Here is a 27,802-nt window from a genome sequence, read left to right as displayed (position 1 = left end):
CCATAGTAGGAGCGGGGGAGCGGTATACTTACAGTCCGCGCGGCTCCCGGGGCGCTCCAGAATGACGTCAGAGCGCCCCATGCGCATGGATGACGTGCCATGCGATCACGTCATCCATGTGAGTGGGGCGCCCTGACGTCACTCTGGAGCGCCCCGGGAGCCGCACGGACGGTAAGTATGCTGCTCCCCACTACACTTTACCATGGCTGCCGGGACTTTAGCATCCCGGCAGCCATGGTAACCATTCAGAAAAAGCTAAACGTCGTATCCGGCAATGCGCCGAAACGACGTTTAGCTTAAGGCCGGATCCGGATCAATGCCTTTCAATGGGCATTAATTCCGGATCAGGCCTTGCGGCAAGTCTTCAGGATTTTTGGCCGGAGCAAAAAGCGCAGCATGCGGCGGTATTTTCTCCGGCCAAAAAACGTTCTGTTCCGGAACTGAAGACATCCTGATGCATCCTGAACGGATTTCACTCCATTCAGAATGCAATAGGATAAAACTGATCAGGATTCTTCCGGCATAGAGCCCCGACGACGGAACTCTATGCCGGAAGAAAAGAACGCAGGTGTGAAAGAGCCCTAAACTGTGCAGAAAAGATAAACATAATGTTTCTAGAGGGCCCGTTACATGGGCAGATTCTTGGCCAGATGATTGCTAACAAGCGTTCATAGGAACACTCGTTAGCGACTACCTGGAGGTGTAAAGGTGCCGCCGATTACCCGATGAATGAGTAAAAAGCTTGTTCAACGGATAATCGCATCATTCATGCGGCCAACTAAATCAATGTTTGTTAGCAGCGGCATATGCTGCCCTCAAACAACGAGTCTGTATGGGGACGAGCGATGGCATTAACGATAATTTCTTCCTATACTGTGAAAGAGATCGCTGCATGTAAAGGCAATGCTCTTCTTCACCAATGCGCAGGCGCTTGTCCTTCCAGACAATCACCTGCAAAACTGACCCATGTAAAGGGCCCTTAACAAGTTTCTACACATTAAAGAAATGCAAAGCGAATCTGAAGCAGGTAACTCGCTACAATCAATTGGCTTTCATTTTTCTAAGGCACATTAGAGAATGTACTGTAACATCGAGGGGACTGGTGACCATAGCCAACTGTTTTCCCCATGCGTTTGTGAGACTGATGGGCATCTACTGGATCCACTAGGTTATAAGCTGAACTTACCAATAAATAGGGCAGACATTATACTTCTAAAAGAGATGCCTCTTTTATATTATGCCACAAAAAAAAAAAAAAAAAAAAAAAAAAATCAGCACTAGCATTAAAGGCTTCATCACGTGGTTTTGTTTTATATGTGCCGATCTATTCTCGTCACAAGTACTTTACAGCTATGTGGTGGCCTGGTACCTCTTGAAGAAAACACGGATTCACTCATCCATTGGGCAGAATTTGTAAAAGGCTATCATCCAATAGGTGTCTGCCAACCATACAGAGTATTAAAACAGGCTTGGGTAAAATGGGCCACAACTTCTCCGTTGCCTTCATTCATGGAGTCCACACAATCAAGGAGATGAGAGTACTGGCTCTGGCAAATGAGAGGATGAGATGTACCAAGAGCCATTACGTAAGGCACAACACTTTGGCCTACTATCTTGAGTCAAACGCAGGTTTATAACCTGACTGCAAAAGGGTGCCGAGAGACACCTCATACACGGATCACAGGAGTAGTGGCAGTGAGGGGCACAGTAGAGCCGCATTCATAGTCCATGTCCACAATGGTCTGCGTATTGGTGTTCAGGCTGCTCATGGATGTGCCAGTGCCAGTCTGACGCTCTCTTAAGCTCTGCAAGTAACTCTGCAAGAGAAATCAATGAAAGAAATATAATGAATAATTGAAGTAGACTGCATCCCTCTCCTATATGTGACCTGCCGTGCACTTGCTATGGTAACGGCAATTGAACATTAAAAGGATATTGTATCTTAAGATTCTAGAGTTGCGAGTGAAGAGTCTTCAGAATACCCTCTTCATCGACAACCATGATGAATATTCCCCATACAAAGCAAATGCATCCCTATTCACTCGTCTCCAGACAATGTCCATTATGTTTCAAGCCACAGCAGAAGCAAAGGACGCTCTGTGGATGCAGCACTTGCGTTTCCCCATGCTTAAATCTGTCCCCTGGGAATGCTGTACCTTTAGTTAATACAGTACATAAATAATTTAATATTTAAGGTTTTCCAGGAATTAAATATTGATGAACTAACCTCAGGATAGGACATCAACATCTCACTGGTGGGTGCTCGATCAGATGATTAAAGGGGCCTCAGTGTTCCAGCAAATGCCATGAGCTCTTCAGAGCATACCAAGCACCGCGTCGTACACTGTATAGCGGCTGTGCTTGGTAATGAAGCTCAGTCCCATTCACTTGAGTGTGATAGAGCTGCACAAATCTATGTCACTGATGGACCTGATGTCACGGGCTGTGGAAGAGGCTGCAGCATTAGCCCAAGTGCTGTGGGCCCATCCAACAGCTGACTGGTGGGAGTGCTGGTTGTTGGACCTTCACCGATAAGAGATTGATTACCTGTCCTGAGGACTAGTCATCAATACTCTCATGAACTGTGGGGGGTTTCTAGAGATAAGACCCCCACCGATCTAATCCTTAGGGTAGAAGATAACATAACCGGTATACCCCCAAGTCCTGGAAAACCCCTTTAAAAAATTAACACTTTATAAAGAAATCAATATAACGCAATAATTCATATAACACTAGCTTTGCTTCTATGGATTTTTAAAGCCTGTGCACAAGACTTAATCTCAATCCCACAGGTCACAGTACCTAAGGCACATGTTATTACCAATGTTTATGTCAAGTCTTAAGAGGCAAAAATCTAAGGCGAGAGCTCCAAAGCAGACAACACATGGCGAGTTACCTACATTCATTTTCAACTCATTAAAACAGTTACCATCAATAAGTAATCACTTGTCTACATAAGTCTCCCATTAAAAGCTGAAACAAACAGGCAGACATATAAAATAGTAATGAGCACATCAAAGTTAAAGGGGTATTCTCAGCTTAAGGATCACTGTTAAACCCGTTAATGATTTAACAGTGATCATTTTTCTAAATATATTTAATTAATAAATTCCCACCCCTTAGAAGTAAATAAACATATACTTACCTGACTTTTGTCTTCCGTCTCCCCTGGTTACGGCCACCGCTCTTCTCAGGAATCGCGGTGGCTGCGCGTGCGCAGACGACTTCTTCTCTTCTCCCGGCCGGCCGCGCGCTGTACTGAACGCGCATGCCGAGGCCGCACATGTGCTATGGTGATTTCTTCCTGGCCAGTATAGTATACTTGCCAGGAAGAAGTCACCAGGGCACATGCACAGCCTCGGCATGTGCGTTCAGTATAGCGCTCGGCCCGGACGGGAGAAGACTTCAATCAAGATGGAGCCCGCCCCCTGCAGAGTGCCAAAACCAGGAAGTGGACAGAGCGCCGGGAGCAGGCAAGTATGAAATAGAGTCTTGAGAATACCCCTTTAAAGGCCATGTACACCTTTGGGGAAAAATATATATATTTTTTTTTTTATTATTGAATTTTACTCCCGTTGACCTAAAAATATTTTTTTCGATTGGTCTTTATTAAAAATTTGCATCCCTTTTCTCTGTACAGGGCTGAGATGCTCTAGTAGCAGGATATGAACACTCTCTGTTCCTGCTAATAGGCTTCTTATCTCTGCTCTCTGACCTTATAAACACCTCATTATAGCCCAGTTCTCACTCATAACAATGTGGCTTAAATAAGTCTTTTAGTAATTTAGAGATAAGGCTTATTAGATGACCGGCACAAAGAGAAAGTAGGATGCACACAGCTAGAAAACCACTAACCCTTCGTGACAGAACATCTCAATATAATGACCAAATGAAAAAAAAAGACTTTTAGCCCAAATTAAGTAGAATGCTATCATAAAAAATGCCCCCAAAAGGTATACATAGCCTTTAATGTTGGCTCTATGGCCTTCAAAACTCAGAAAAGAAACAGACTCTCACCGGTGCAAGGATGTCTCCGGTGTATCTTTTCATGGGGTTGGCCTTTCTCCGATAAGTCCCCTCTTGAGAAGTCACACTCTGACGTTTTTTGGCCTCTTTCTGGCGGATTCTCAGAAGCTGGAGGCGCTTCTGGCGTCTGCTTATTATCACTGTCAAATTAGGTAAGAATCATATACAAAGACTTAGTTTTCAAAAGGTAGGACATAAGACAGAAGGCAGAGAAATTATGCCGCTAGCATTCATATGCACACAGTACCAAGCTGGGCGTACAATACGACGTATCTGATAACAAGGCGAGAACATGACCTTGCAATCTCTCTCTGGCTGTGTTAATCTGGGTTTAAACAATATTTTAAATTCTTGTCCAAAGGAATATGAATAGATGTCCACCAGGACAGGGTCAGTCACAGGGGTGTTCAACCAATGCAGTCACAAAGGGCACATCACCTCTCTCTAATGAAACATGCCCTACTGATCTCACTAGGGGCAGTTCAGTGATAGGGGGCCCATTCCAGGCTTTGCCCTGTGGACCCTCTCAATTCTAGTATTTAACTAAATAAAAGGAAATACACCCAAAATAGGTCATTCATATTGAAATGGGGTTTGATTTAGGGGCTGTTCACATGTCATTTTTGATGAGTAGATATCTTTGTAAACAGAATAAACGTATGGCTTGACATATCCATAGACTATGACTGGGCAAACTTAGTTGAAAAGTACACACTTTTCTGTTATTTTTTTATTTTATGTTATTTTTTATTTTTTTTAAGCATACCACGCTTTTCGGTCCTGCAAATAAACACCCTATAGAAACACACTTTTTTTTTTTTTTTTTACATTGCAGTGAATTGTAGATGGATGGAAAAGTAAGGCAATACGTTTATTTGTTAAACATATGTTTTCATCCAGATAATTCCTTTAATACACTTCAAAATCTTTATTAAAAAAAAAAAAAAAAAAAAAAAGGATTAAGAAAAGACGAGTTTTTATATTTAAAAAAACTGACAAACATACAGAGAACGTACGCACATCCGTCAAAAGTATACATTAAAAAATTGCATACGTTTGCATACTTTTTTTTTTTTTTACTGCATGTCTAAATGTATCTACTTGACGTAAAGCAAAAAAGAGATGTGAACAGCCCCTTAGTTCTACTGAATGGGACTTATGGGGCTCTTCACAATAACCACACACCAACTCTGATCTGAAGCCACATATACATGGATGCTGCTTTGGCAAGCAAGGAGAAGATCTCCCATTTATAATGTCCTCCATGTAACAGATGCACTTTGTTCACAGCAGGAATTGTAGCAGACACAGAACCTGTGAGGTCCTCGGCTCCCAGTAACCTTAGAGCAGGAAGCCACAACATATTATCAACCCTTCCCATTAACCTCTAACCCTTGTTAACCTTCATAGACGCTCCGAGCGTCACACAGATGGTAGCGGTCCAGTAAATGGGTTCTAGGGCTCGAAGCCTACTGCAATGTGTGACCTACACATTTCCCTATGAAATATTCCCATAAGGTTTGCTTTTGGCACATAAAGCTTATATACATGCAAGTCACAAAATGAGATCATCACTTAAAATGTATATAAAAGCGGAACAACGCCAGGGCAGACTAACAGTCAAGACAAAGTAACCAGTCTATAGAATCCAGATACATATGTCCAGTTAAAACATAGAGATCTACTTTGAGATATTTTGGCAACATATTTTTTTTCAAACATTACTTGAAAAAGTCTGCATCATAACTTTTTACCATAAAATGAAGATAAAACCGGGAAATGGGGCAAAAAAAAATAATGCATGTATACACACCCTGAGCCCTTCCCTCTTACACAGAAACTTTTCTGGGACTCTATCGCTCTTAAAACAGGCAACGTTCCTAATTTTGAGAATTCATATAAAAGGCATCAAAGTACAGTTTTTTCAGTCCGTGTACACCTGCAGACTATGGGGAGAATATATCAGACCGGCCTAATTTATGGGGAGGAGCAGGCCTAGTCATAAAATAGACGCATCCACCGACCATCCGTGCATCTACATCTGCGACTTAATCAGGATAACTCCGCTCATTAAAGGGGGTTACCCATACTTTATTGCTGGTTGATCTAGAGCAGGGCAGGCCAACCTGCGGCTCTCCAGCAGTTGTAAAACTACAATTCCCTGCTGTAGGCTGTCTGGGCAATGTGGGAATTATAGTTTTACAACAGCTGGGGAGCCGCAGGTTGGTCAGCCCTGCTCTAGAGGGTTGTCTGGTTTCACTCAAACTGGAGAACCCATGCAAGATCCAAATGATCTGCTCATAAATATCAAATGCTCTGTATACATTTATGTTGGAGGCGCTCATAGAATTACAGGAGCCATGACTGAGCATGACTGCCCCCACTGTATCTTCATGGGGGACGATCAAAAATACCCACGCTACAACAGATCCGGTATTGTGCTGTCCCATTATTAAATGGAAGAAGCCATGTTGCAAATGTGAACAGAGTCCAAGACTTGCATTGGGAAGTCAAGTGCTAATGAGAAGGGTATTACAGTGTAAATATGCATTTATCAGCAGCAGTTAACTGACAGGTTCTAGGATTTTATTTTTTATTTTTTATTTTTTACAATACACTGGGACATTAGACCCACAGAATAGCTACATTTTCATATTTTAGTCTATCATGAGATCCACCATGCTCAGCCTTAAGGCTCCCTTTGTGCTATTTTTTAAACAGAAAAACTTTTCCCTTTTTCCTATTAAGATCTGTTATTTTTTCAGGTTAAAAGGGTTGTTCCACAGTTTTTAATTTTTTTTTTCAAACCAGCACCCTAATCTGAATACTTTTGTAATTACATGTAATTAATAATTTTGTATAGCCAGTGAGTTATTCTATAAAATGTATCTGTATAGCGCCACCTGCTGATTTCTTCTTTTTTTAATTTCTTTTTCCTGCTCACTGAGCTGGCCGCACATGCTCAGTTTCATCCTTCAACTGCCTCCTGAGTTGTGATGGGGAGAGCATGGACATGCCCCCTTGAGATGCCAATTTGATATAAATCTAGCAGAGTGATGAATGGGGAGATCTCTGGATCCATGTGGGGTACAGGGCTGGTTCTAGCTTTGTTAGAAAGAGACTGTCATGAACTAGATTATGTCTGTTTTTCATTTTTTTACATTAATCATGGGATAACCCCTTTAAATAATAAGTGGAAACAGAGTTAAATTAACGTTTACTGCTGAGCACTTCTCTCCCCTTGTTCTAGGGAGCATTCAGACCGCCACAGATCAAGAAACTTTTTTTTACAAGTCTCTATGACATCTCAAACGTTTACAGCCTGATGAACGTTTAAAATAAAAAAACAAAGCTTTATTTAAAGTCTGTTTAAAAAGAGGATGGGGAAACCCATATGTCACAATCTGTGACCATCAGGCAACTAATCTTAGAAATGTATACAGAGAGGGGAGCAAATATCTCTGCACATTAGGAAGATTAGGGAAAGACCCGACTTGCTAGCTGGAATAGCTATGTATCTGCAGGTCGGGGTAAATGGACACTAAAGTCAGTGTGAATGGATGCACTATGTGTGTATCATCGGTGATCCTGTAGGATGTATATACACAGATAAGGTTGTGCCACCTGGTATATGTAACCAGGAATGTTCAATACATTAGATCGCACTGCCTCTGTCATATAACAGTCTCAAAGGACTTGCAGCCACTAACTGTAGTGCAGATGACAGATCAGTCTTTAATGTGTATTGCTGATGGTAAATACCTAGGTCACAGCCTTATATCCGCAGCCAGTATTGGCTAAATACAACCACTCAGAGCCAATTGATTAAGCTCCATTCACACACATAAAAGCCAGTATATTTTGGCTCATCCATCCATCACATGCATACTCCAAGGCTGACTAAAGGGTTAAATGCATCTAGTGCAGTCCTGCCTAAAGAGCTGTATCCTGATACAATGTATTAGCTCTACGCGTTTCCACGTGACCTGTTAATATCACGCATCTTCAGGAGCTTATTGTTTGCTAGTGTCAAAACAGTAGAGCCGCACTGTGGTGTGCTATGGCTAATGGCGCTGTAATGGCCGCACGCGGCCGATAGAACGCCGAGTTCATATGGACGAGGCCCCGCCCACCAGGAGGCGTGTCCCGGTACCGTATCCAATCAGAAGTAGGGGCGGGCTCTCTAGCTCCGCCCTCTGACCGGCCGATGCCGAAATTGATTCCAACACTTCCTGACATGAATTGCGTTATACGCAGTGACAGGGGGAGTGAAATTCGCGGCCCATATACTGTCATTCCAGACCGGAGAAAATCCACACAAGGGGTGCCCTCATGATTCATAACCAGAAAAAAGACAGGTACCGCTCTCACCCATGTCGTGTGACATCAAAGGGGAGGGGTGAATTACAACACTGATAGATTCAAAAGAAGCATCACTGTTGCACGTAGCTCAGGTTGGACATGCACATATACTATACATCCAGATTGTATAGATGCACATCGATAGGTAGAGTACGTGGCTCTCAACAAGGAGGTAGATCAGGGAGAGGTTCCCGTGGAGGTTTTTTAGACTTTCCTCCAGTGTCCGACTACCTACTGCGCCACAAGAAACTACCTTAGCTCCCCAAGTAGATGAACTACAAGTTGTCAATCTGTCCAAACATACACTTTCCACCACAGAGATGAGTCTTTTGAAGAAAGGACTCTCGTTTGTACCCCTGCAGAAGTTTAACTTATTTAATTGGGTTAAAGATTTACAGTTGTTTGCACGCAGATTAAAATGGAAAAAGTTTTTTTTAAATCCATGACAGGAGAAGATGTCATGAACTGGGTATTGAGGTGGAGGATTTGCAAGACGTTCTGCTATTGGCAGGTCTATCGGAAGAGGGTGACAGAATGATAGGAGATGGTCCATTTACGGAGTTGAGAAATCCATCTAAAATATTTCCCCCGGTTAGTGATACCACCCCTATCGATACTTTTCTGTATGTAGTCACACAGGACCTCCAAAAATTAGAGTATATACCTCTGGGCAGGGATAACCTTACATCAGCTGAAAGACAGGCCTTGGAAGCACTGGAGACGGACACGTCCATTGTTATTAAGCCCTCCGACAAAGGAGGCAACATTGTCGTGATGGAGCAGGGGGATTATCGTTTAATGTGTCTCCGCCTGCTTGAGGATCCCAAAACATACAGGCGTCTTCCAACTAACCCTACCTCCATATTCAGACATGAGCTGGCGAGTTTGTTAAATAGTGCTTTTGGAGATAAACTCATCAGCAAAAATGAATTGGACTATCTTCTTCCTAAATCCCCGGTTGTAGCAACATTTTACAGTCTGCCGAAACTGCACAAAGCAGGATCGGTACTGAAGGGCAGGCCCATTGTCTCGGGCATAGGTGGCCTTACTGCCAACGTAAGCACGTATTTGGACACAATTTTGCGTCCATTCGTGATGTCGTTGCCATCCTATGCCCGAGACACAATGGATGTGCTACAACGCCTGGATGGAATACAGTGTGAGGAAGGTGTCCTCCTCACTAGTTTGGATGTTGAGGCCTTGTACAGCTCTATACCCCATGATCTTGGGTGTAGGGCTGTCGAGGCCTTCATCCAACAGAGAGGTGAACAATGTCGCCGGCACAACATCTTCTTGCTACAGCTGCTGGAATTTGTCCTCACCCACAATGTCTTCATCTTTGACCAACGCTTCTACCACCAGCTCAGGGGTGTCGCGATGGGCAGTCCCTGTGCCCCGACTTTTGCCAACTTGTACCTGGGCTGGTGGGAGAAGGAAGTTGTGTTCGGCGACGAGATGGAGCAGCACACATCGAAGGTGCAACTATGGATCAGGTACATCGATGATGTGCTGATCCTGTGGAAGGGGACACAAGAACAATTTGCGGCATTTGTGGCAGCATTAAATGTGAATCAGATGGGTTTATTTTTTACATCTGAGGTACAAGAACAACAGATAGCATTTCTGGACCTGATGATCACCATCGGCACTGACAGAAAGATAACCACAAATCTGTTTAGGAAAAAAACCTCGACTAACAGCCTTCTACACTGGCAGAGTGGTCATCCCCTGGCCCTGAAAAGAGGTATCCCGAAGGGACAATACCTCAGGGCCAGGAGGAACTGTTCAGGCCTAGGTGATTTTAGGGCTGCTGCATCTGACCTTAGAGGCCGATTTATCAATCGGGGATACCCACAATATGCTTTGAAACAAGCGTTCCATCACTCCATGAGTACAGACCGTACCCAATTGCTGGTTCCAAAACCAAGAAACACTGCGGACTCTACGCCCAGAATTGTCGCAACTTTTGATAAGGCCCACAAAAATGTTCGTGACATTTTACAAAATCACTGGTCTATTCTGCAATCTGACCCAGATATTGGGAAGCTTATTCCAGAGTTTCCCTCAATCACGTACCGACGTAGTTCAAATCTACGTGACCATTTGGTGCAGAGTTTATATACACAACCCAAACCTGAGACCTGGTTAAAAAATACCCTCAAAGGTACCTTCCCCTGTGGCTCGTGTATCATCTGCAGGAATATCCTGAGAGGAGAATTCTTTACCAGCCACATAACAAATAAAAGGTACAAGATACGGGCGTTTATCAGGTGTACTTCTGCGGGTGTTGTATATTTAATCAGTTGCCAATGTGGGTCACAATACGTCGGCAAAACAAGACGTGAGTTGAGACGCAGATTCGGCGAACATATGTCGGACATCCGTAACAAACGGGACACATCAGTGGCACGTCATGTTTGTGAAATGCATGACGGTGACCCTGATGTGTTGAAAGTACAAGGGATTGAATTAGTAAAGATGTCAATCCGTGGAGGGGATATTGATATACCCCTATTACGAAAAGAAGCGATGTGGACATACAAGTTGCAGACAGTTCAACCATTAGGGCTCAACGAGTCCATATCTTTCGCCAGTTTCATCCAATACAGTAGCCCCATTATACATGGGATGGTCTACATTAGAGCTGGACGTCTGATATTGGAGCACGTCTGATTTTGGAGTCGCATATACCTATATGCTGCCCTTTATATTTAAACCTTGGAGTTGATTTGCACACATGTATATGCTGCCCTTTGAAATTTAATAATAACAAAAGGAAGAAAAAAATCTTTAATAAATATAACATAACATGATGTAAGTTGCATCTTGTTTTTTCCATTTTTGGTATAATAGGGTCTGTATATGTACATATCGATGTGCATCTATACAATCTGGATGTATAGTATATGTGCATGTCCAACCTGAGCTGCGTGCAACAGTGATGCTTCTTTTGAATCTATCAGTGTTGTAATTCACCCCTCCCCTTTGATGTCACACGACATGGGTGAGAGCGGTACCTGTCTTTTTTCTGGTTATGAATCATGAGGGCACCCCTTGTGTGGATTTTCTCCGGTCTGGAATGACAGTATATGGGCCGCGAATTTCACTCCCCCTGTCACTGCGTATAACGCAATTCATGTCAGGAAGTGTTGGAATCAATTTCGGCATCGGCCGGTCAGAGGGCGGAGCTAGAGAGCCCGCCCCTACTTCTGATTGGATACGGTACCGGGACACGCCTCCTGGTGGGCGGGGCCTCGTCCATATGAACTCGGCGTTCTATCGGCCGCGTGCGGCCATTACAGCGCCATTAGCCATAGCACACCACAGTGCGGCTCTACTGTTTTGACACTAGCAAACAATAAGCTCCTGAAGATGCGTGATATTAACAGGTCACGTGGAAACGCGTAGAGCTAATACATTGTATCAGGATACAGCTCTTTAGGCAGGACTGCACTAGATGCATTTAACCCTTTAGTCAGCCTTGGAGTATGCATGTGATGGATGGATGAGCCAAAATATACTGGCTTTTATGTGTGTGAATGGAGCTTAATCAATTGGCTCTGAGTGGTTGTATTTAGCCAATACTTGCTGCGGATATAAGGCTGTGACCTAGGTATTTACCATCAGCAATACACATTAAAGACTGATCTGTCATCTGCACTACAGTTAGTGGCTGCAAGTCCTTTGAGACTGTTATATGACAGAGGCAGTGCGATCTAATGTATTGAACATTCCTGGTTACATATACCAGGTGGCACAACCTTATCTGTGTATATACATCCTACAGGATCACCGATGATACACACATAGTGCATCCATTCACACTGACTTTAGTGTCCATTTACCCCGACCTGCAGATACATAGCTATTCCAGCTAGCAAGTCGGGTCTTTCCCTAATCTTCCTAATGTGCAGAGATATTTGCTCCCCTCTCTGTATACATTTCTAAGATTAGTTGCCTGATGGTCACAGATTGTGACATATGGGTTTCCCCACCCTCTTTTTAAACAGACTTTAAATAAAGCTTTGTTTTTTTATTTTAAACGTTCATCAGGCTGTGATTATCTAAGTATTATAGGAACGTCTATCAATCCAATTGTTTTTGTGTGTATTGTATTCATCTCAAACGTTTGCCGAAATCTCATTGACCCTTTAAAGTAGCTTGTCGTGCATTTTTGTGCCTCAGCCTAAATCTTGACAGTTGTCTCATTTAACATTGTTGGTGACCGAGTGTGCTGATATAACACACACAAACACACTATACTCACCATCTGTATGCGAGAAGCCTTCGGCTGTCAGCTTCCACTGGACTACAATTCCCAGAATGCTTAATACTGGCCAGACACCAAGAACCACCCAACTGAACCAGCAGAGGGGATGCGACACTTCAAGGCTGAGGCGGTCGTAGACATACTGCACCAGCAGCATCATTTCGATGAAATAGTCTGTGCAGACAGTCAAAATAGCAGCTCCAAACGTGGCGGTGGAAATCACAGTGAAGAGCTTCTGCCACTGGAGAGTCAATACAGCAAAGAGCATGGTGGAGCCCATCATCACTCCTACAGGAATCCAGGCAGTGGGTGGATGGTAGAACTGCTCCAAGCCCACAAGACAAGCCATGGCCAGAAGAAGTCCAAGAATCAGGCCAGTCATAAAGAGGCCTACGCTGTGCACAAGCATAGTGACCAGACCGCAGAGCAGGCCAATGCCCAAGGCGATGCCCGCACTTAGCTCCAGGCTCAGCTGAGTTTCCAGGATTCGCTCTTTGTAACATAGTAAAAAAATGACTGCTGAGCCAGCCAGCAGACCCGAGAGAAACATGATGGCTTTGAAGCACCTGTAACCTGCAGAGGAAGAGCAGAAACTTAGGTTACAGTACACACACGGGGCAATACACAGCGCTGAGCCTGTAGCACAAATATGCCTCTTTCTAGTAGTACGATAGCTTGTCTGGATCTATACCAGTCATTAGAAAAATGTTCTGTTACTCAAACCGCCTACATCCATGGCCTGCAAGATGGCGGCAACCGCTTCCTCTGGCTGCTCCTGGGAGTCTTGTATTCTGCACGGGCACAAGACAGCAAAGACACAGAGATACTGCTGCCCATGCGTCAGAAACGTCCATTTGCTGTTCAGCAACTTTGCAGAATACAAGATTTCCAGCAGTAGCCAGAGGAAGCGGTCACCACCATCTTGCAGCCCATGGACACAGTGGGTGATAGGCCAGTATGTTCTCACTGGAACTGGGGACCTCCAACAGGTCAGCTGGGGGACAGTATACAGCTTGTTTAGTGCATTTTGACACATTAAAGTGGAAATTGGCATCCCCAAAAACGTCTCTAGGTTATTTCGGCATCACTTTTTTTTTTCAAACTTTATTTGAAAAAAAGTTTGGAGTGTAGTTTTTACCGTAAAATGAACCAAAAAACACTAAAAGTGTGGCGAAAAAGCTGCATGTGTACATACCCTTAGCCCTTCCACCTCACTCACACAGCATCTTTTCTGAAACTTGGTGAATCAATTGCTCTTAAAAACAGGCAAAGCGGCCGATCCCCAATTTTGAAAATTCATATAAAAAAGGCATCAAAGTAGAGTTTGAGGGTGAAAACGTGCCTAGGTATTCTGTGGCATTTCTCTGCACCTTTGGTGCCATTTTATGCATGCGATTTTAACATTAAAAGCTGAAGTCTAAGGGAACTAGGCAACACAGGACGGACAATCATTTTTTGCCTAGTAGTGTTTTTTTATTTTTTTTATTTATTTGTGACATTTTTTTGTCACTCTGGTGTCTTTAAAAACGCAGCATGTTGAAGCTTTCTTCAGGAGTTTTTCCATCTCCTTCTCTGTAGAGAAAATGCCAAAAAGAGCAAATTCATGTGTGTAGGAGCCCTAAAGATGTACGTTATCTATGGAACTGCATTTTTAGAAGAAAAAAATTTTTTACATTTAAATTGCGTGCACCCCGAGACAGAGAATGCCGTGGCTTCACCCCTGCTAAGATTTTTCTGCTTCTCTACTGTTAGCATAGTGCTAATCCAGATTGGAGCCAAATAACTAAATCACGTTTAACCGTTTGATTACTAGGATTACACTGCTCTGCAACCAAAGTCTTTTCATTGGGGTTACCAGGCGCCATGAGGACCAGTGGCCACATCTTGAACCACAGGTTCCTCTGACTCCTCATTATACTAACTAGATTTCTGTAAAAATAGAGATGTAGTAACAACTTTCTATTGTACTAAGACTGCTCATGCAGCCAGCTAAATACTCAAACGCCATCATATGACTGAGCATGCATGTTATTTCAACAGCAACCCTTTGACAGCCGCTTGTCCCTGTGGAAAAATGGATTAGACATGTTTGATTGGCCTTTCCTTTTATATCTGACATCAGGGTCCGGTCAGAAGGTTCCCATATCGCGTTTGCATCAAATTAAAGGCGTGTTGCAGGCTCCTAATATTGTAGTCTCAGGATAGGTCATTAATGACCAATCGGCAAGTCTGACACCCTGCACTCTCACCAATCAGCTGTTCCCTGCGGCCTCCGCTTCTGGACATCGTGTAGTGGCAGTGTCGGGTTACTGCAGCTCAGCTGACATTCGCTCCAACAACCCAGCATGGCCACTACACTTTGAATAGACCTGTGCTTCCTGCTCTATTTAAAGTGCCAGTACCAGCACCAGCGGGTGCAGGTAATATCTGACTGGTGGGGGCAACAGGGTGTCGGACCCTCACCAACTGGATACTAATGACTATCCTGAGGAAAGGTCATTAATATCAGAGGCAAGGAAAACCCCTTCAAAATCTAATCAAGACATTTCACTTACCAAAAAATATATATACAAGTCCAAAGAGGCAGCATAAGGAACAGACCACCGTGGGAACCACATCATAATGCCGGCCATTTTCCAAGCTACATAAGTCCTCAAAAGAATCTTCTTGCCCAGTGTCAACAGTCTGAACATTGAAGTGCTGCGAGACGCCCGGCAGGACAAAAGATGACGCGTCAAATGCCATTGCTGAAGGAGATGCTCAAGCCTAGGTGAGGGTGTCCATTAATGACCAGCCTGCAAGAGGGAAACAGATAGTTGTCAAATATCCACTTTTAAGAATTAATAGAAGCCGTGAAGTGTGAAGTTAGTATTTAGTCTTTATATACACAGTACTAGCAGAAGTAGCCGGCTTCGCACAGGTATATTTCATTTCATCCAGCCCCTTTAACAGTGACCTCCACAGCAGGGGCCACTTTAATAGTGACCTCCACAATGCCCGCCGCTTTATCAGTGACCTCCACAACACTCTGCCCCCTTAACAGTAACTGTGTGTGTGTGTGTGTGTGTGGAGACTAAGGGCCTGCAAGCTTCTATTGGCTGATAAGGGATATGTGACCATGTGTATGGCAGTTGGGATATGAGTGAAAGACCTGCAGGTTTCTATTAGCTAATGTAGGTCATGTGATGTGCCATATTTGCATTCTTTTACGAATATCTCAGGAACGGTATGTCCCAAAGAGCCGAGACCAGGTCTAAAACTTTCCCCGACACCTGATGTACTTGTGTGCCAAATTTGGTGCAGATTGTCCGTTTATGCACGACCAAACTCATTAAGCTGGACCAACTAAAATATGTTACATCATAGACTTTATGGCAACTTGAAATGAGCTTTTTCCTCAAACTCGTCCATGTTGGTTGCCACTGACTGGGTTCACATGGTGATACAGTACGATGCCCTTAGAGAAGACAGTACATCCCGCATTTCTTCCCCTTGGTCAGATTTAGGCCTTTATTGCCCGTGTTCATACTGTGACTCATTTCACAGGACCAAGATTACGTAGCACTAATAGTGTGTCACAAAACATTTTACTGAAAATTGGTAACCACAGGTAGATGCCCCGCTGGCTACCACTTCATCAGAAAGTATGTCTCACATCGGCAAGTTGACTGCCAGAATACACTGCATCCGGCGTACATGTCGGCTTCCGGCTAGACAAAAATAATACTACACGCAGCGTTTTTGGTCTGCTCGAAAGCTGGCATATATGCCAGAAAGCGTCCGAGTCCCATTACAGTAAATGGAGATCCGGCAGTGCATGGTAGTATATCCAGCTATGCTTGATACAGTGAACTTCGGCAGTCTGTTCCTCCGGCGGTACCAACTGCCAGAGCTCACAGCGCAGATGTGAACCCAGCCTACGGAAAGATATGGAAGAGAGGACTTCCACACGTCTCACATTCTTTCCATATAAAAGCATCAAATGTGGATGCATGTTACTGGGTCACACAGCAGGAATCTCCATCTGCAGGAAACACACCCTGTGGACGCTCAGAGGTCCATGTCTGTGTTCTAGACATGAAACAGGAGAACAAGGTAACAGCTGGGAATCCCAACCATTTGTGAGCCCTTCCTAACCCAACATCTGTTGAACACAGAACTGGTGGGCTTTCCCCCCCCCAGCACGAAACATGAGACAGCTCTGAAATCGTATACATGCCCTTGAGAGAGTAGTACGCCTGCAACCCAGGGCAAGCGTATGTGTATCGCTGCTGTCACCTTTTCCACCTAAGGGAAAATATAAAACCTCAGATCATAAAAAAAACAAAAGTGCAAAATAAAAATAATCAGAAACCACATTTAATACATCATCCTAGTGCCCGACTCAAGAACACATACATGATCTAGCAAAATGAGGAACATCAAGACAGTAGCTAGAAGATGCAAAATATACGGTGCAGGGGACCAGCCAGCGAATAGTATCCTCCGTACATGCGTGTAGAGTTGTTGCGATACCAATTTTTTGATTCGGTTTCGATACCATGAAAAAGTATTGCGATACTCGATACCATTCGATACCACGCGAAAAAAATAAACAAAAAAAGCCACGTGCATTCCTCATTTTTAAAAATGGCGAATCGCGCAGTTTTTATTTTATTTTTTCTGTTCCGGCATTCACCACCTAGATTTTTTTTTATATATTTTAATAGTTTGGACTTTTCTGACGTGGCGATGTAATATGTTTATTATTTAAATATTTTATATGTGAAATTGGGAAAAGGGGGTGATTTATACTTCATATTTTAGTGTTTTTTGTTTGTTTTTTTTACACTTTTTATTTAATGACTATTTTCCCCTTAGGGGCTAGAACCTGGGATCTTTCATCCCTTTTCCTATTCAGCCTGATAGATCTCTATTAGGGTGAATAGGACTCCACACTGTCCCTGCTGCTCTGTGCACACAGCATCAGGGATGTTACCATGGCAACCAGGGCTTCTGTAGCGTCCTGGCTGCCATGGTAACCGATCGGAGCCCCAGGCTTACACAGCTGGGGCTCCGATCAGAAGCTGCCACTGCACCACCAATGAGGGGGGGGGGGGGGGGGGGAAGAGGTCCCTGTGGCCACTGCCACCAATGATTTTAATACTGGGGGGTTGAGAGGGGCCGGCACACTGTGCCACCAATGATTTTAATGGGATGGGTGGGTTGAGGGGGGGGGGGGGGGGCAATGATAACTACCTCTTTATACAGGAGGCGGGTACTGGCAGATCAGCGAGCTCCCTGTCAGGGGCAGGGTGCCGGCAATGCGATTCTGCTGCCGGCACCCGCCTCCTGTATGTGTTAAAGACTGACTACTGTATATGAGTCCAGACTTTCACTATCAGGCCACACAGAGCGGCGCCCAGCAATGTCCCAGCACTCACCATTAGTCCTGGGCGCCGCTCCGTTCGCCTGCAGTGCCCCATTACTGTCTCCTGTCCTGCTCCACATGCTGCTGATTACTATCGGAGCGATGGGAGGAGACATCAGATTCACTAGTGGGCGTTCCTTCTCCCTGGCTGTAGCGCTGTCCAATCGCAGCGCAGGGAGAAGGAACGCCTACTAGTGAAGCTGATGTCTCCTCCCATCGCTCCGATAGTAATCAGCAGCATGTGGAGCAGGAGAGGAGACAGTAATGGGGCACTGCAGGCGAACGGAGCGGCGCCCAGGACTAATGGTGAGTGCTGGGGCATCGCTGGGCGCAGCTCTGTGTTGAAATAATCCTATCATTGGTGGCGCAGTGCGCCCGCCCCTCCTCCGCCCCTCTCTTCTCATTGCCGGCGCTGCCCCTCCTCCGCCCCTCTCTTCTCATTGCCGGCGCTGCCCCTCCTCCGCCCCTCGCTTCTCATTGCCGGCGCTGCCCCTCCTCCGCCCCTCTCTTCTCATTGCCGGCGCCGCCCCTCCTCCGCCCCTCGCTTCTCATTGCCGGCGCTGCCCCTCCTCCGCCCCTCGCTTCTCATTGCCGGCGCTGCCCCTCCTCCGCCCCTCGCTTCTCATTGCCGCCCCTCCTCCGCCCCTCGCTTCTCATTGGTGGCAGCGGCAGCAGCAGCACAGGGGGAGGGAGGACAGCTTCCTTCTCCCCGTGCTGCTGAGAGAGAACATGAGCGCGCCGATAGCAGCGTGCTCATGTTCAGAGATACTAGACTGCGCAGAAGCGCAGCCCAGTATCGAAAAAACGGAAATCCCGGTATCGTATCGATACCGGGACAAAAGTATCGATTGGGTATCGAAATTTCGATACCCGCAACAACCCTACATGCGTGACTTCCTCACCTGGTCATGGTCACAAAGTTCCAGCAGCGAGTAGACCACAGGACACTGCTCAGCACTAAATCGGTGGTGCTAGTATGGGACTATTCACAGGTGACAGATCAGGTCAGGGCGAAACTCAATCCAGAAAAAAAAAATAAAAAAACTCACGCACGCTTCATTAGATCTGGATGGAGCTGGCCCCGCTGCATTTCTGTGTGCCTCAGATTTCCTAAGGAACCATACAGATCAGATGCGGTCTTATACAGTAGCACAAGGTGAGACCATGTGCCGAGGAGTGAATTCACGGGTTAAGGATCTGCTGCACATTTGAAAATTTCATCCACATGTGGTGGTAGAAACCTGCACAGAAAAAAAGCAAGCTGTGGATTTTATCAGCAGATTTCCCCCAGAAATAATAATATGGCAAACAGGAGCGGATACAATAAGTAGTATTAGGGCTGTTTCACACGAGCGAGTCCATTGCGGGAATCGCGCTCCGTGTTAGAGTGTGGTCCTCCGCTCTGGACTTGCAGGAGCGCACGGCATTATCATGATTTATAATGCGATGCGTCTCTGCATGGCCTTTTTTCCACAGAATCATAGTGACATAAAGCTGTAGAAATAAGCTCAAGCAGAGACACATAGCATTATAAATCTAACACGGAGCGCGATTCCCGCAATGGACTCGCTCGTGTGAAACAGCCCTTAGTCTTTCCATTGGTAAATTGGTTAATCTGCAGCATTTTACAATGCCAGCCAAATGGATGAGAAATCTTACCCACATGCTGCAGTAGAAGCATTTGCAAAGTAAGGCCTCTTTCACACTTGCGTTGTTGGGATCCAGCGTGGACTTCCGTTGCCGGAGGTGCCCGCCGGATCCGTAACACCGCAAGTGAACTGAAAGCATTTGAAGACTGATCAGTCTTTAAACTGCGTTCAGTGTTACTATGGCAGCCAGGACGCTATTAAAGCGGGAGAGCAGTGTGCTTGCCGCCCGTGCGGCTCCCGGGGCGGCGTCGGGGTGATCCATGCGCGTGGGGCGCCCCGCAGATGGTGGGTGTGCTGCTCCCCCACTCCCCACTACACTTTACCATGCCAAACAGGACTTTAGCGTCCTGGCAGCCATGGTAACCATTCAGAAAAAGCTGAACGTCGGATCTGGTAATGCGCCGAAACGATGTTTAGCTTAATTCCGTATCCGGCCTTGCGGCAAGTGTTCAGGATTTTTGGCCGGAGCAAAAAGCGCAGCATGCTGCAGTATTTTCTCCGGCCAAAAAACGTTCCGGTCCTGAACTGAAGACATGCTGATGCATCCTGAACGGATTTCTCTCCATTCAGAATGCATGGGGATAATCCTGATCAGGATTTTTCCGGCATAGAGCCCCGACCACGGAACTCTATGCCGGAAAAGAAATACGCAAGTGTGAAAGAGCCCTAAATTGACCTGCGGTGCAGGAGGGTGGAATCTGTGGCAAATCTAGTCAAATCCACATTTAACCCTTGCAGATTTATCACTGTATTTTGCTGTGGATGCTGTATGGATGTATCCCAAGCAGACCGCAAATTGAAGATCCACTAAACACGGACATGGCCAGCCCTATTATAGAAATGTCTATTCTTGTCCGCAATTGTAGACAAGAATAGGACATGTTCTCTTTTTTTGCGGGGCCGCGGAATGGAAGTACTGATGCGAACAGTACACTGTGTGCTGTACGCATCTTTTGCTGCCCCACTGAAATGAACGGGCCCATATCCGTTCTGCGGACACAAATATGGTTGTGTGAATGAGCCCTAAGGGGAAAAAAAATAAAATAAATACTGTTTTAAATGGGCATTTTGCATCAGTATGTACAACCATTTTCTGTCCGCCTATCCATTTTGAACATCAGCATTTAACATCCGTTAAAAAAAAAAAGGATGAATTTCATTAGCTTTTTTTTAAACCCCAACCCTTTTCTCTAAAAACCCCGCCACACCTGTCCACAGGTTGTTAGTGGCAATGTGTTTCAGCACTATTCACTTCAATGGAGCGGAGCTGCAATACTAGGCATAGCCCATGGACAAGGGGTAGCACTGTTTTCGCGAAGAAGGCAATTTATCTAATACTGGACAAGCGTTTTAATACTTTGACTTCTTACTGGATCCTCTCCTGACATTGGCTCAAAAAACTGCATCAAGGACTGTCATAGAAAATACATGTGTGGTTCCTGCCTAATGGTAGATGGGTGACTGTTCGATGAGACAGCTGCCTGGGAAGTCTCTGGCTATATTGGTGACAAGACAATTTCGTAAGAGCTTTGCCTTTAATTTTTTTGGAGTGGGGAGGAAACCAGAGTACCAAGAGGAAATCTACGCAAACATGGGAACATCATACAAACTCCATACAGGTGCATGGATTCTAACCCAGGACCCCGGCGCTGCAAGGCACCTGTGCTAACCACTGAGCCACCATGCTGCCTTTTATGCAAAATCCGGTAAGATTTTGGATAAAAGATGTATTACTTGCATAACTCATTTCCTCTTAGGCTGTAAGCTCTTGCGAGCAGAGTCCACACTCCTGCTTCAATTCTTAATGACGTGTCAGGTTACATGCACATTTGCGCCACAATTCCAGTATTCTGTTCAGACACAGGAACCACTGGATCCAGCATATACCGGACACTGCCAGCACTCGACTGATCCGATTTGCTATGGGGTCCATCAGATGAATGCTGTGGTATCTTGTCCTTTTTTTTTGTTGTTGCAAGAATGTGCGACAGAGGCACCTGCCAGAATAGTATATGCCTAAAGCCTATGTGGCAGTAGAATGGCATAGGCGGCACTCGATTATGTCATAATGCACCGCATGCACCAAAAATGCAGGCAATTGAGGTAGTGCCCAAAAGAGGCCTGTAGCTGCATAGAGAGGGAATCAGGTGAGTATTTGTTTTTTAAATCACTTTGGGGGGCATTATAACTGTTAGGAACACTATGGGGGTGGGGGGTTATAAGTACTGGGACACTACAGGGGGGAATCATAAGTATTGTGCCACTATATGGGAAATTCAATGTACTAGGGGCACTGTGGGGGTAGAATAAATACTGGGACCTCTATATGGGGCTTTATAACTGAGCATTATAAAAACTGGGGTCATTTTAGGAGGAGTGCATGGCAACTACTGGGGGCACTATAGAGGACATGATTACCAGTGGCAGTATAGAAGGTATTAACTACTGGGGACTCTAAAGGGGATATATAATTACAGGTGGTACTATTGGGTGGGGGGGGTATACTTAATGAACACTATAGGGGTATTATAACTACTGTATGCACTATGGAGGAATTATATCTACTGGGGGCACTTAGGGGAAAATAATTTCTACTATGGGGGCATTATTATTTGGCACTACTACTAATGGGGCATTCTATGGGAACACTGCCGCTATCAGGGGTACACACTTGGAGAGAATTATTACTATCGGTGGGACTTTTGGGAGTACTGTTACTTTGGGGGGGAGAGGGGGGCTTTTCCATATATCCCCATTTCTGCAGTATAGTATTTGGGAGCACAGCAGGCATAGACAGAGATGTGGCTCAAATAGGTCATCGTGGCTGCCTGGTCCAAATGAAGAAGAGGAGGAAAGAAAACATCTAATCAGAGGAGAAGTCACTGGATTTAACAGTTGTGTTACTGTATTCTCCTGTATGTTTGATAGCACTGAATATAATGTCCAAACAAATATGTCTTTAGTGGGGTTTGGATGGAGCAAAACCTACTGAACATAGAGATGTGCCTCTGCAGTTCTAAACAAACTTAGGGGGCCCACCCAAGCTGAACTCTTCGCCTCAGCGTTATAATTTTACCAAATGCCTTTAGTGCTTTCCACAATGTTGAAGGTGACATTATACAGGTCCTTCTAAAAAAAAAAATAGCATATTGTGATAAAGTTAATTATTTTCTGTAATGTACTGATAAACATTAGACTTTTATATTTTAGATTCATTACACACCAACTGAAGTAGTTCAAGCCTTTTATTGTTTTAATATTGATGATTTTGGCATACAGCTCATGAAAACCCAAAATTCCTATCTCAAAAAATTAGCATATCATGAAAAGATTCTCTAAACGAGCTATTAACCTAATCATCTGAATCAACTAATTAACTCTAAACACCTGCAAAAGATTCCTGAGGCTTTTAAAAACACCCAGCCTGGTTCATTACTCAAAACCGCAATCATGGGTAAGACTGCCGACCTGACTGCTGTCCAGAAGGCCATCATTGACACCCTCAAGCAAGAGGGTAAGACACAGAAAGACATTTTTGAACGAATAGGCCGTTCCCAGAGCGCTGTATCAAGGCACCTCAGTGGGAAGTCTGTGGGAAGGAAAAAGTGTGGCAGAAAACGCTGCACAACGAGAAGAGGTGACCGGACCCTGAGGAAGATTGTGGAGAAGGACCGATTCCAGACCTTGGGGGACCTGCGGAAGCAGTGGACTGAGTCTGGAGTAGAAACATCCAGAGCCACCGTGTACAGGCGTGTGCAGGAAATGGGCTACAGGTGCCGCATTCCCCAGGTCAAGCCACTTTTGAACCAGAAACAGCGGCAGAAGCGCCTGACCTGGGCTACAGAGAAGCAGCACTGGACTGTTGCTCAGTGGTCCAAAGTACTTTTTTCGGATGAAAGCAAGTTTTGCATGTCATTCGGAAATCAAGGTGCCAGAGTCTGGAGGAAGACTGGGGAGAGGGAAATGCCAAAATGCCTGAAGTCAAGTCCCCACAGTCAGTGATGGTCTGGGGTGCCATGTCAGCTGCTGGTCCACTGTGTTTTATCAAGGGCAGGGTCAATGCAGCTAGCTATCAGGAGATTTTGGAGCACTTCATGCTTCCATCTGCTGAAAAGCTTTATGGAGATGAAGATGTCATTTTTCAGCACGACCTGGCACCTGCTCACAGTGCCAAAACCACTGGTAAATGGTTTACTGACCATGGTATTACTGTGCTCAATTGGCCTGCCAACTCTCCTGACCTGAACCCCATAGAGAATCTGTGGGATATTGGGAAGAGAAAGTTGAGAGACGCAAGACCCAACACTCTGGATGAGCTTAAGGCCGCTATCGAAGCATCCTGGGCCTCCATAACACCTCAGCAGTGCCACAGGCCGATTGCCTCCATGCCACGCCGCATTGAAGCAGTCATTTCTGCAAAAGGATTCCCGACCAAGTATTGAGTGCATAACTGAACATAATTAGTTGAAGGTTGACTTTTTTTGTATTAAAAACACTTTTCTTTTATTGGTCGGATGAAATATGCTAATTTTTTTAGATAGGAATTTGGGGTTTTCATGAGCTGTATGCCAAAATCATCAATATTAAAACAATAAAAGGCTTGAACTACTTCACTTGTGTGTAATGAATCTAAAATATATGAAAGTCTAATGTTCATCAGTACATTACAGAAAATAATGAACTTTATCACAATATGCTAATTTTTTTAGAAGGACCTGTATACTGTGATACTGAATATCCTGTGTACATACAGATGATGGCTCGAGCTGTGAACTGTGTAATTTAAGGATTTCTCGGAGGCGATATTTTCAGGTGAGCAGACACAGTAAGTTTATACATATTCAACCTTTTTCTTTGTGGAAAATAGGAGACATCTTATAATGCAATGAGTTTAGATTGTCAGTGTCCCAACACACAATCCGTATGTAATATATTGTGTTACAGTCCAAAATCTCCAGCAGTTAAGCAGTAGGAAGACAATCTGTACAGTGGAAAAAATGACAAGTCTATTCAGGCTCTCGCCGCATGGAAAGTATCGTGTTCTCCTCGAAAACATCTGGTACTGGAGGTGCAAACAAAAGCTGGAACTGCTGATGAGAACACAGATGAACCCTTCACGAGGCCACAGATGTGCATGCTTTTTACCCGTTCTGAGAAATCTGTGCCCACAGTAAGGCCTCATGCACACGACCGTTGTGTGCATCCGTGTCAGTCGTTCCGTTTTCCGTGATTTTCTGCAGACCCATTGACTTTCAATGGGTCAGTTGAAAATTTGGAGAATGCACCGTTTGTCATCAGTGTCCGTGATCCGCGTTTCCTGTCAGTCAAAAAAATACGACTTTTTTTGACGAACAACGGTTCACGGACCAATTCAAGTCAATGGGTCCCTGGAGAAATCTTTGATAGGGACTCCTGACTTTACATTGAAAGTCAATGGGGGGACGGACCATATTGTGTCAACGTCAAACGGATCCGTCCCCCATTGACTTGCATTGTAAGTCAGGACGGATCCATTCGGCTCCGCGCGGCCAGGCGGACACTAAAAACGACTTTTTTTTTAACTTTCCTTCATGTCTGGTGATCCTCCCAAAATCACGGTAGAAAAAACGGACACGGATCAACGGAACCCCGTTTTGCGGACCGTGAAAAAATACTGTCATGTGCATGAGGCCTAAGACTGTAATAAATGCGGTTTGACAGTAGTAGTTTATCCGTCAGTAAGCAGCTTTACAGAAGTCGCACATCTTTACGAAAAAGTCGCATGTTCTATTAAAAAGTCTCATAAGATAAGCATGGGCCACACTGGAGTGAAATTTGAGACTTTTTCACTCCATTATTCTGACTTGAGCTAATGATAAATCTGGCCCCATGTGGTTTCCGCATCCGCATATTCGGAGCGCGGCCCCGATCTTCCGGTCTGCAGCGCCGGAAAAATCTAGAGCATGTCCTATTCTTATCCGCAATTGCAGACAAGAATAGGCATTTCTATGGGGGGTGCCAGCCGGATCCGCAATACACTACGGACGTTTGAATGGACCCTTAGGGTTTATAATCGTGCATTGAACGAGTACACCCCCAGCCGTCTATCCCAAATACAGACACCTCCTGGTGACTTGTGACTTCAGTGGCATACAGTGAGGAGCACATGACTCACAGTATAATATACAGTATAATACTAAGAGGGAGGCAAAACAACCCTCTGAAAGTTGGAAAGATATGGAAGAATAATGGAGGACAGATGACGTGTCACCGCCTGAGAACAGACTTATTCATAACCGTGTCACACTCACCCCTTACAATCCAGAAGAACAGAGAGAGGGCTATTGTGTGCCCCTCGTCCGCCTTTACTCCCCCTCTCTGCTGTCCGCCCAGAACCCCAACTCTTCGCTTCAGTCCGCCTACAAGTGCTCGGCTCTGACCTGCTAGCCCTGGCTGAATGTCAGAATTGTGCAGACCCATTAGCTATTCACACGGAGGGCTCTGACAGTTAACCCCATCAGCCGGTCAGCCATCACTGTGATGGGAGGCAGCGCTGCTCGGGACTGGCTGGAACGCCCGCATCTTTTAAATTGTGACTAGCCAATGGAAGCATCTGTTCCCCCGGGCGTACTTGTCTCGTCTCACAATCTGCTGCTGTTTAGTAGGTTTAACCGTTTCATAGACCTGCTGTTAGTGCCAAGTTGGTGCAGCAAACAGTTAATTTAGGGATTTACATTGATATGTTAATCAGCGTGCAGAATTCTGCCCAGATGAACTGCAGAACAAACGAGCTAGTAAAAAGGAAAAAAAAAAAAAAAGCACGCACTTGTACAGGGAACCTCCGACCATGTGCCGTATTGTAGTGGATAGTGATCGTTCGACAACCAAGTTCCTGCGCTAGAAATACACTCCGAGCGGTTGTCACTCCCCAGCTCCTCGACGCAGATCACAAATGCTTTGTGATCTAGAAAGACATCGCGCACAGGAAACCAGAGATTTGTTTCATTAAAATGTGCTGAACAGGTCTGAAGTAAGTGGAAACATTAGTGCCAGCATAGGGACGTGGCGTGATCACTCATAGTCCTCATACACTACATCCCTGATGAGGACCATTCACTGTATGTGGACCCACCGGTGGCTCAGAATTCCTGTAAACATCTTACAGATTAAGCAGACCTTCTGGTCCTCTCCATTACGAGCATGAGGTGGAAGGAGCAGGTCTTGTCGGGGCTCCACTGCTTACTTAGCCTATATCCTTTCCTAAAATTTCCGTTAGTCATGTATGGAATGGAAGCAAGAAGGATATCCACTGAGACACATGTGAAAGTACAATAGGAGTCAGAACTGGTCAAAATTCAGCAAGTGGCATTTATCATGTAGCGAAAGTGAATACAAGCCACTTACTAATGTATTGTTACTATCCATATTGCCTCCTTTGCTGGCTGGATTAAATTTTTCCATCACATTATACACTGCTTGTTTTCATGGTTATGACCACCCTGTAATCCAGCATTAGTGGGCGTGCTTGCACACACTACAGGAAAAAAGGGACGGCCTCTCTGGTGGCCGGGACCATGGGAACGCACATAGGCCGGTGCTTTTCCCTATAGTGTGCAAGCATGGTCACTACTGTTGGATTGCAGGGTGGTCGTAACCATGGAAATGAGCAGTGTATAATGTGATGGAAAAATTGAATCAAGCCAGCAAAGGAAGCAATACATTAGTAAGTGCCTTGTATTAACTTCCTCTACATAAATGCCATTTGCTGAAGTGAGACAACCCCCTCTAAGGTCATATAAACCCTTAATTGCTCATTTTTAGAATAGATCGGAGTATATATATAGTAGAATCCATAAAACAGCGCCCATCATTAGTTGCCCTGTCAGCAGATTTGCACCTATGACACTGGCTGACCTGTTCCATGTGCACTTGGCAGCTGAAGGCATCTGTGTTGGTCCCATGTTCATATGTGTCCACATTGCTGGGAAAAATTACGTTTTATATAAGTGCAAATAAGCCTCTAGGAGCAACAGGGGCGTTACCCTTACACCTAGAGGCTCAGCTCTCTCTGCAACTGCCGCACCCTCTGCACTTTGATTGACAGGG

General features: G+C 44.9%; 1 protein-coding gene across 2 annotated transcripts in view; it reads right to left on the bottom strand.

Moving 5' to 3' along the window:
* Positions 1-466: 466 nt before the first annotated feature.
* LOC122931997 (transmembrane protein 198) overlaps positions 467-27,802 on the bottom strand; it is a 40,777-nt gene continuing 13,441 nt past the window's right edge. The window contains exons 2-5 of one of the 2 annotated variants that reach the window (XM_044286132.1): positions 15,214-15,453; positions 12,656-13,231; positions 4,018-4,166; positions 467-1,817 (exon numbers count right to left, since the gene is read on the bottom strand). In XM_044286132.1, coding sequence (XP_044142067.1) covers positions 1,668-1,817; positions 4,018-4,166; positions 12,656-13,231; positions 15,214-15,403 — 1,065 coding nt within the window. In that variant the 5' untranslated portion in view covers positions 15,404-15,453 and the 3' untranslated portion in view covers positions 467-1,667. The remainder of the gene's footprint in view (positions 1,818-4,017; positions 4,167-12,655; positions 13,232-15,213; positions 15,454-27,802) is intronic. The other variant, XM_044286133.1, reaches the window with a different exon arrangement.

Source organism: Bufo gargarizans, chromosome 3 (assembly GCF_014858855.1).
Source record: "Bufo gargarizans isolate SCDJY-AF-19 chromosome 3, ASM1485885v1, whole genome shotgun sequence".
Taxonomy (NCBI): domain Eukaryota; kingdom Metazoa; phylum Chordata; class Amphibia; order Anura; family Bufonidae; genus Bufo; species Bufo gargarizans.
This window is presented reverse-complemented; position numbering and strand designations above follow the sequence as displayed.